Raw genomic sequence first — 9,965 nt, 5'->3', positions numbered from 1 at the left:
CAGTAGATGCGCAGAGTGCCATCCGCCATCTTGTATCCTTATATGGTAATTGTGTGACAACTCACCCCGCCCACATATCCCTCCGCCCCTTCCGGGAGGTTGCAGAGAGGACCCTCTCTTTGCAGGTTAACTATTAATCAAAATCAATACCTATGACAAAATGCAATATCGCGATAAGTGCATCGATATATCTCTGTGTTTTTTTCTCTAAAAGTTTACTTTAATGCAATCAAAATTGTATAGGAATTGTATTCAAAGTCTTTAATAGCGCCCGATTTTAACAAGCGACCAAATTATGTCGATAATATATCGATTCGCTTCGATAATATATCGACATTCCGTAAATATCCGATATACAATCCAGCCCGAATCGGTCCGTCTTGTTTCATTGTCACACCGAAACTTGTGTTGTGAGCCGATTTGCAGTGGTTTTATGTTTTTAAAATGTGCATTTTAAATTTACAAAGATCCTCTTAACTTTCCGCAGGTTTGTAAATGTAGATCATGTGTGTTGTCACTTGATTAAAGCGTTTGAACAGTTTGACACTAAGCGGCCACCGTATGATAGCAACCGTATCATAACAAGTCAAATATCATTTAGTGTTTTTATTTGAACGTTCAAAGTAGCTCACTTTTGCAGTTTTTCAACCGAAGTGCGGACGAGAATGATGTCTTCCTTGAAAACGACTGTTTTCCTCAAGAAAATCGACTGGCTCCTGCCAAATGGGGCAGTCAGTGTTCGGATTGCTCCGGAAACCACCCCTGGTTCCATTAGCCCTGGTAAGACCGGCAAAACGATGGCCAGACTAACACAACACTTGAACAAATGAAAGTAAAGTCAGAATATGGCTGTCTGGTGTTGTTGAATCTTGTATTCTGTGACAATTATCTCGTTTTGGAAGTGTATGTCTTGGAATACTTTAAGTAAGGAATAATTGACGACGGGCCGTTGAATTATTAGAAAATAATGCACACCCGAGGTGGTAATGCGGCCACGACGCGAAGCGGAGTGGCCGTTACACCTCGGGTGTGCATTATTTTCTAATAATTCAACGGTCCGGAGTCAATTATTCCGCTTATACTACGGTTGCCACACCTCAAGACATCGATCAGATGATATATTTCAAGGGATTCGTCCGGTTTTTCTACTTAAATCGCTATTGGGAGTAGGATTATTTCTTCCGCGTCTTATCCAACGACTCTTTTGCTAGTTCCAAAACGTCATTTTAAAGCTGGCAATGGAGGCTTGAGCCGTTGATAGCAGACTAATGCAGTTAATAATGAAGTTATTAGAAAGAGAGCGAGAGAGAAAGAGAAACAGAGAGAGAGAGCTTGTATGAATTAGGCTACCTCTGTGTGTCCCTCAACAGTGTTCTGAAGCACCGTCTCTAAACTGTAAGTCTGCTTTAAGATGCAGCGCTGTTATTACCTCGCTAGTGAGAAATGTCATGTGTAGCCTTTAAGTTGGTACACTAGGCTAACTAATACTTCTGCAGCCCAGTTGTTGAAAGTTTCATATTCACCGTAAATATTAAAATTTACTTTCGGAAAATCGTCTGTCATGTTGTTGTTTTTGTTAGTCCTGTGTGCTGTATAGGTACTGTATGGTAATGTCCGTTATTACAGTTAACTATGCGAAGTGATATGGAACTGTAATGCGGTCAAGAGAGCTGCCTGGAACTACGTTCGCCGTGCGGTTATCTGAAAATAATTGCACACCTCAGAACGTTCGTCAGCCAATCAGATTCAAGCATTCAACGGTCCCGTAGTATAAATATTCATAAGGGATGGGTGGACTGAACACTGCAGCCGCGATGGGGCTGTGATGGCAGCCCCTGGTAACAACGGGAAATATTGCAACGGAGAAGGATCCAGTTGAATCAATAATTATAAGGACACGTGAAGTGTATGATGCCATACAGAAACTTCCTAACAACAAAGCACGTGGTATGGACTTAATTAATTCTGAGCATTTGAAGTATGCTAGTTTGAGGCTTGCCCCTCTACTAGCTCTCAGCTTCGCTGGTTTTATGGTCCATGGAATATTACCAGATTCAATGATATCTATCTTGCTCGTCCCGGTTATTAAGGACAAAGTTGGAAACGTTAGTTGCCAGGATAATTTTAGGCCCATAGCGTTACCCAGCAGCCTATCTAAGGTTATGGAAAGAATTTCGCTTGATAGAGTGAGTGACTACATTACTTCCCTTGATAATCAGTTTAGTTTTAAACCAAAGCATGGCGCAGACATGTGTATATATGCATTTGAGGAAATAGTGAATCTTTACAGGGCCAAAAATTCATCTGTTCGTATGTGTTTTATTGACGCTTCTAAAGCATAAATAATTTTACATTAAGTTAAAGCAAGGAGGAGTGCCTGGGTATATTGTCAGGCTTCTTGCCTATTCGTATGTCCACCAGAAGATGCACATTAAATGGGGGGGGGGGGGTAGTATATCTTCCCCCTTTACAGTGTCCAGTAGTGTTAGGCAGGGAGGAATTTCGTCCCCTCTTTTATTTAATTTATATGTTAATGAGCTGTCTGTCAGACTGCGAGTCTGCAGCACTGGTCGTATGATTGGTGGGGTATTGGTGAATCATCTTATGTATGCAGACGACCTTGTAACTCATAGTCCTAGTAGTGCTGGGCTACAGCAGCTTCTTACTATTTGTCCTGAAAATGGTGTGTAATATGATATAAAATATAATGCCCGTAAGTTGTGCTGCTTTAATATGTAAAACCAAGCTGGACAAATTGCTTCATTTTCCTGGGTTTAAACTGTCTAATAATAGTCTTCAGGTCTGTAAAAAGATTGGATTGAGCATTTGGATTGAGTCAGTACTGACTGTCAAGTCCGGCGTGGTGGTGCAGTGGTTAGCACTGTTGCCTCACGCCTCTGGGACCCGAGTTTGAGTCTCCGCCTGGGTTACATGCGCGTGGAGTTTGCATGTTCTCCCCATGTTGTTGTGGGGTTTCCTCCTGGTACTCCGGTTTCCCCCCACAGTCCAAAAACATGCTGAGGCTAATTGGAGTTGCTAAATTGCCCGTAGGTGTGCGTGTGTGAGTGAATGGTGTGTGAGTGAATGGTGTGTGAGTGAATGGTGTGTGAGTGTGCCCTGCGATGGGCTGGCCCCCCATCCTGGGTTGTTCCCTGCTTCCGGGATAGGCTCTGGACCCCCCGCGACCCAGTAGGATAAGCGGTTTTGAAAATGGATGGATGGATGACTGCCAAGTCATATATCTGTATGTCACTAACAGCCATCAATTGATATGACATTTGTATTTTTACACTTTATTTTGCATAATTGTACCGTCATTCTTTTGCTTTTTTCCTTGTTTAATTATTTTTTTACTTTAATTTTCTGTATGTAATGTTTTTTGTTGTATGGTGACATAAGGATCTGCTTTAATTAAATGTGCTGTCCCCTATCTTTATAATCCCAAAGGACCAACCCATAACCGCAATGGAGGCCGTCGGAGAAAATGCCGCACTGGGCCGCCGGCATCCGACCCCCTGACCGTGTCTGCCGTCATCGGATCTACTCCCCTCCCGGTGGCAGCCAGCAGGAGTCAGCCGGGCACAGCGCGTGGCAGAAAGACGACGAGTGGCCTATCGGGACCAAGGAGGAAACGTAAACGACGGAAGGGGCCATATACGAAGAACTTACGGAAGCTGCCTTTCTCCAGTAACCCCTTCGATTCGACCTATGTGGACGACAAGATCTCGTGCGAGGACGTCACCCAGAGTGACGATGAGATTGCCACCATCCTGCACCAAGCCCCATCAGTGTTGCAGCCGGAGCCCTGCTCACCAGCCTTGTCATCAACTTCCTTCTTGTTTCCCTCACCTGTCCCATCCTCTTTTGTTTCATCTCCTTCTCCATCTTTTTTAATGGATTCTGCTCCTTCTTCCCCAAGCGTAGCCTCACCAGTTAGCCCAGCTCCAGAACCATCTTCAGCTCCAGCCAAAGTTCATCCCACCCCCCTTCCTCATGTTCCAGTGCAGGATACGGCCCCCTCATCTCAGCAGTTTATGTCCCCTTCTGTTGTTATTGCTAAAATGGAAAGATTCGATTCGTTGCATAACTACTATATAAGCAACTACAATAAGATGACCTATGATGCCAGGTGCCTCGCTTATTTCTGGTGCCAGCAGTTCTGGAACGAATTCATGAGCTCAGTTCACATCTGCAAGCAACAGAGGAATCGAAACTCTGAGAGGCATAGACTTGATGAAGATGAGGTCAAATTACCTAGTGATGCGCTGGACCAATTAGGTGACATCCAAGGGGTTCTGGAAATGGCTGTGGAGATGGGCTTTCTATCAGATGTAAATAGCTACATTTTACATAACATAAGATAGGTAAAGGTATGTCTAAGAAACGATTTTATAACATAGGATATGACAAAATCAAGATATGTATAAGATAACAAAGGATTAGATTAAGATAAAAAGTTGAGATAAGGTTAAGACAAGGTTATATAACATAACATAGGTTAAGATAAGTTTGTATAACATCAGATAACATAGGATGCGATAAAATTAGGATAAGGTTAGGATGAGATTGTATAGCATGAAATATATAAGGATAGGATAGGTTAAGATTGTATAACATCAGATAACATAGGATACAATAAAATTAGGATAGGATAAGGTTAGGATAAGATTGTATAGCATAAAATAATTTATAATAAGATTAGAATAGGTTAAGATAAGGTTAAGATTGTATAACATAGGATACAATAAAATTAGGATAAGATTGTATAGCATAAAATAACCTATCCTATCCTTATTATAAATTAAGATAAAATTTTGTGACATAAGATAACCGGATAATATAGAAATAACATAGGCTATAGCATAGGTTCCTATTTGTAATTATTGTGTTTCTGTTAAATAAATATGAATAACTTTGCATTCAGTTTTTGTCTGTGTGTATCTTTGAAACATTGTAAACTTTGACGAAAATTAGTTGGCTTAATAACAGTATGATTAGTTAAACTCTTGTACATGGTGACATTTGCTATTGAATTACAGGCTTCTTCAAATCTCAGATGCAATGCAAAAAGCATAGAGGGGCAATTCATTAAATGCTTTAAGCACAGGGACATTTTTAAGTTAAATCCAAATTGGGCGACCATATCTGCTGCTAATACAAGTGCTGGCTTCTCAGCCCTTACTGAAGAGCACAAGAGGAACCACAACAAAATTATAACTGGTAAGTTTAGCAATAAATGTCTGACACATTTTATTTGTTTAATAACAATTGCAAATGTACAAGAGCTGTTCTGGTGAGATTAGTGATCCAACCAATTTCATGCTGATTATTTCAGACAGAGTATCAATAAAGGACTCCTTTGCCAATCTTCATTCTGGGTTTGCAAAGCTGCCTGTAAAATTTAATTTACACATTGCTTTCATTTAGAGCAACACAGCACTTGTTTCAGAGTATAATATTCATTTTGTATTTCTAACAAGATTATTTTTAATTTAAGTTTTTTTTTTTTTGGGAGCTCTGTCTTCCTGAGGGTCACGTCCTGCGCTTTGAACAAACACTCTGTCACGTGAAGGAGAAGGTTTACATGGAGGGTAGGGGAAGGTTTCCTGGGGCGTTTGAGCTGATGACACAGAGATGAACTGGCATCAACATCACCTGCACTACACTGATATGAGGAATAAATAAATAAACCTTTCAAATGGAATAAAAGTGTCAAGTCCATTTAATACACGGTGATTTAAAATAGCTACTATTCCTTTATAACATGAGTCATGCCATTACGTCAATTACAGACCATTTCTGAAACACTTTCCATTTCAGCAGCGCAGGATCTTCTGCACCGGAGATGCCACCAATGCTCCCCCAAGATCTCCTCTACTGTTCCAGAGAGAGGAGGACCCTCGCCTGTGTGTTAACGAGAGAAACATTAGAAAAACATTTCACTAACAAGCATTATAACAAAGGTCATGTGAGGAAGTTTAAATGAAACAAACCTGTGGCTCGCATGCTTTCTGTCTAAGCTGCTATTTTTGTACGTGAGCTAGATAAAACATTATACCACCTTTTTCACAATCCTCTGCTGAACGCCCTGTTTGAGGAAACGTGGCATTTATGGAGCGTGCAATGGCTCACCAAGCATTTCATTGGTCTTTACTTGCAACAGCCAAGTTTTCTTCAAACTGCTGCTTTCCATTTAAGCACCAACTCTGCCAGGAGAACTGTGTCATTTTTAGCCAGTTTGGTTTCCTTTTAGAATTCATTGTGTTTTGAAATGATGTTGGTCTTTAACCCATAATATGTACAAAATATGAATCTGTTAGTAGAAATTGACTGGTAATGCGATTGGTACAGTGCAGGACAACTGTACACTGGGGCAAAAATGGACCATAACTCCCCACCCCTTTCCAAATTCACACCTAGGGGCTGCTTATACAAATGCTGTACGTTGACCAGGTATCTTCACAGGCAGAGCATCAGCGGGTTAATAGGAAGATGTGCAGAGCTGGATCTGCTCTCAGCACGGCCAGTACAGGCTGTACCATTATGATGCGTCAAACACAGCGGTTTGCAAGCACTGCTGCTCTTCCAAATGGATCCCCTGCCATGGCCCAGCGGTGTGCTGGACAACTAATTCAGCACTTGGGGAACAGTGCTTGGGGGGAGGTACCTTGCTGGTTAGCAATTCGAACCAACAGTCTTTCAACTACTTGTGCGCTTCACTTAACATCAGGCCACCACTGCCACAAAACAAGCGTGCTCCAGGTGAGGCTCGAACTCACAACCTCGGCATTGCTCTGCATGGTACTGCCGTATAAGTACCGCGCGCTAACCGATTGCGCCACTGGAGCTCGGTTGTGACATACGTGTGTGAAGTATCTCAAACGGCCTGTGTTGTGGCAGCTTGTATAGAAAATCCGGGTGTCCGTGAAATATAGCTACCAGAAAATGCAAGAGCTACTGGTGTGGGACATGGACAGGACTCTACAGAAGCTGGACACCGCCCACTCCGAGTTCTGCACAGACAGCTCAGCCCATGTCTCTCAACTTCAAGAGAGACGAGAGGACACCAAGCAGTTGCTGAGCTGTCCACATGACCCTTAATAAGGCTGATAACCTCAACTTCATGAAGGCACCTGGGCGGGTCATTTGAACCTCACACTCTGCCAGGTAGGCCTTCACCACCATGTGTGTGGACTTGCAGGTGTCAAGGTTGCCTGTTTCCAGTCAAAGCATACGGCACAGGGTGTGACTGTCACCTCATAATGTCTAATTTCTTTAAGAATAAGTATAAATGTCAATTAATGATAATAGTTATATAGATGGTGAGTTGAGCATGTACTATACTATATTCACACCCCTACATGGCGAGTAGAGCATGTACTGCACTGTATATTCATACCCCCACATGGCAAGTAGAGCATGTACTGCACTGTTTTCTCACACACAGCATGTAGAGCATGTACTGCACTATTTATTCACGCACAGCGAGTACAGCATGTACTGCACTGTATAACATTGGTCATGCCATTACGTCTATTACTCACCATTTCTGAAACACTTTCCGTTTCAGCAGTGCAGGATCTTCTGCATCTGAGATGAAATTGACTGGTAATGTGATTGGTACAGTGGCAGAACAACTGCACACTGGGGCAAAAATGGACCATAACTCCCCACCCCTTTCCAAATTCACATCTAGCAGATGCTTATGCGAATGCTGTACGTTGACCAGGTATCTTCACAGGCAGAGCATCAGCGGGTTAATAGGAAGATGTGCAGAGCTGGATCTGCTCTCAGCACGGCCAGTACAGGCTGTACCATTATGATGCGTCAAACACAGCGGTTTGCAAGCACTGCTGCTCTTCCAAATGGATCCCCTGCCATGGCCCAGCGGTGTGCTGGACAACTAATTCAGCACTTGGGGAACAGTGCTTGGGGGGAGGTACCTTGCTGGTTAGCAATTCGAACCAACAGTATTTCAACTACTTGTGCGCTTCACTAAACATTAGGCCACCACTGCCACAAAACAAGCGTGCTCCAGGTGAGGCTCGAACTCACAACCTCGGCATTGCTCTGCATGGTACTGCTGTATAAGTACCGCGCGCTAACCGATTGCGCCACTGGAGCTCGGTTGTGACGTACGTGTGTGAAGTATCTCAAACGGCCTGTGTTGTGGCAGCTTGTCCAGAAAATCCGGGTGTCCGTGAAATATAGCTACCAGAAAATGCAAGAGCTACTGGTGTGGGACATGGACAGGACTCTGCAGAAGCTGGACACCGCCCACTCCGAGTTCTGCACAGACAGCTCAGCCCATGTCTCTCAACTTCAAGAGAGACGAGAGGACACCAAGCAGTTGCTGAGCTGTCCACATGACCCTTAATAAGGCTGATAACCTCAACTTCATGAAGGCACCTGGGCGGGTCATTTGAACCTCACACTCTGCCAGGTAGGCCTTCACCACCATGTGTGTGGACTTGCAGGTGTCAAGGTTGCCTGTTTCCAGTCAAAGCATACGGCACAGGGTGTGACTGTCACCTCACAATGTCTAATTTCTTTAAGAATAAGTATAAATGTCAATTAATGATAATAGTTATATAGATGGTGAGTTGAGCATGTACTATACTATATTCACACCCCTACATGGCGAGTAGAGCATGTACTGCACTGTATATTCATACCCCCACATGGCGAGTAGAGTATGTACTGCACTGTTTTCTCACACACAGCATGTAGAGCATGTACTGCACTATTTATTCACGCACAGCGAGTACAGCATGTACTGCACTGTATAACATGGGTCATGCCATTACGTCTATTACTCACCATTTCTGAAACACTTTCCGTTTCAGCAGTGCAGGATCTTCTGCATCTGAGATGAAATTGACTGGTAATGTGATTGGTACAGTGGCAGAACAACTGCACACTGGGGCAAAAATGGACCTTAACTCCCCACCCCTTTCCAAATTCACATCTAGCGGCTGCTTATGCGAATGCTGTACGTTGACCAGGTATCTTCACACGCAGAGCATCAGCGGGTTAATAGGAAGATGTGCAGAGCTGGATCTGCTCTCAGCACGGCCAGTACAGGCTGTACCATTATGATGCGTCAAACACAGCGGTTTGCAAGCACTGCTGCTCTTCCAAATGGATCCCCTGCCATGGCCCAGCGGTGTGCTGGACAACTAATTCAGCACTTGGGGAACAGTGCTTGGGGGGAGGTACCTTGCTGGTTAGCAATTCGAACCAACAGTATTTCAACTACTTGTGCGCTTCACTAAACATTAGGCCACCACTGCCACAAAACAAGCGTGCTCCAGGTGAGGCTCGAACTCACAACCTCGGCATTGCTCTGCATGGTACTGCTGTATAAGTACCGCGCGCTAACCGATTGCGCCACTGGAGCTCGGTTGTGACGTACGTGTGTGAAGTATCTCAAACGGCCTGTGTTGTGGCAGCTTGTCCAGAAAATCCGGGTGTCCGTGAAATATAGGTACCAGAAAATGCAAGAGCTACTGGTGTGGGACATGGACAGGACTCTGCAGAAACTGGACACCGCCCACTCCGAGTTCTGCACAGACAGCTCAGCCCATGTCTCTCAACTTCAAGAGAGACGAGAGGACACCAAGCAGTTGCTGAGCTGTCCACATGACCCTTAATAAGGCTGATAACCTCAACTTCATGAAGGCACCTGGGCGGGTCATTTGAACCTCACACTCTGCCAGGTAGGCCTTCACCACCATGTGTGTGGACTTGCAGGTGTCAAGGTTGCCTGTTTCCAGTCAAAGCATACGGCACAGGGTGTGACTGTCACCTCACAATGTCTAATTTCTTTAAGAATAAGTATAAATGTCAATTAATGATAATAGTTATATAGATGGTGAGTTGAGCATGTACTATACTATATTCACACCCCTACATGGCGAGTAGAGCATGTACTGCACTGTATATTCATACCCCCACATGGCGAG

At 43.7% G+C, this 9,965-nt stretch overlaps 1 protein-coding gene and 3 non-coding genes across 6 annotated transcripts; 1 reads left to right on the top strand and 3 right to left on the bottom strand.

Moving 5' to 3' along the window:
• The first annotated feature begins 78 nt into the window (after positions 1 to 78).
• On the top strand, positions 79 to 4,923 carry LOC125726371 (uncharacterized). 3 transcript variants are annotated; one of them, XM_049002675.1, is made up of 3 exons: positions 79 to 125; positions 641 to 780; positions 3,448 to 4,923. In XM_049002675.1, the coding sequence occupies exons 2-3, from the start codon at positions 666 to 668 to the stop codon at positions 4,362 to 4,364; spliced, it is 1,032 nt and encodes a 343-aa protein (XP_048858632.1). In that variant the 5' UTR covers positions 79 to 125; positions 641 to 665; the 3' UTR covers positions 4,365 to 4,923. The 3 variants fall into 3 exon arrangements, with proteins under 3 accessions (XP_048858632.1, XP_048858633.1, XP_048858631.1); XM_049002676.1 differs by lacking the exon at positions 79 to 125 and adding an exon at positions 391 to 487; XM_049002674.1 differs by lacking the exon at positions 79 to 125 and having other exon boundaries at positions 535 to 780.
• Positions 4,924 to 6,754: 1,831 nt separating this feature from the next.
• Positions 6,755 to 6,848, bottom strand: trnai-uau (transfer RNA isoleucine (anticodon UAU)). Its single transcript has 2 exons — positions 6,811 to 6,848; positions 6,755 to 6,790 (listed from the first exon to the last, which is right to left on the bottom strand). It is a non-coding gene; the product is annotated as a tRNA-Ile (tRNA).
• A 1,182-nt stretch (positions 6,849 to 8,030) lies between these two features.
• trnai-uau (transfer RNA isoleucine (anticodon UAU)) lies at positions 8,031 to 8,124 on the bottom strand. The gene is made up of 2 exons: positions 8,087 to 8,124; positions 8,031 to 8,066 (listed from the first exon to the last, which is right to left on the bottom strand). It is a non-coding gene; the product is annotated as a tRNA-Ile (tRNA).
• A 1,182-nt stretch (positions 8,125 to 9,306) lies between these two features.
• On the bottom strand, positions 9,307 to 9,400 carry trnai-uau (transfer RNA isoleucine (anticodon UAU)). Its single transcript has 2 exons — positions 9,363 to 9,400; positions 9,307 to 9,342 (listed from the first exon to the last, which is right to left on the bottom strand). It is a non-coding gene; the product is annotated as a tRNA-Ile (tRNA).
• Between the last annotated feature and the right edge of the window lie 565 nt (positions 9,401 to 9,965).

The sequence above is a fragment of the Brienomyrus brachyistius genome, unplaced genomic scaffold, assembly GCF_023856365.1.
Source record: "Brienomyrus brachyistius isolate T26 unplaced genomic scaffold, BBRACH_0.4 scaffold71, whole genome shotgun sequence".
In the NCBI taxonomy this organism is placed as follows: Eukaryota; Metazoa; Chordata; class Actinopteri; order Osteoglossiformes; family Mormyridae; genus Brienomyrus; species Brienomyrus brachyistius.
Note: the sequence above shows the minus strand (reverse complement) of the source record. Positions and strands in the feature narration are given on the sequence as shown.

Bases quoted from the DNA above. Each gene is read 5' to 3' on its own strand.
- LOC125726371 (XM_049002675.1), top strand. From the start codon at position 666: ATGATGTCTTCCTTGAAAACGACTGTTTTCCTCAAGAAAATCGACTGG. The intron at 781-3,447 runs GTAAGACCGGCA...ATAATCCCAAAG, and splicing joins CCCTGGTTCCATTAGCCCTG to GACCAACCCATAACCGCAAT.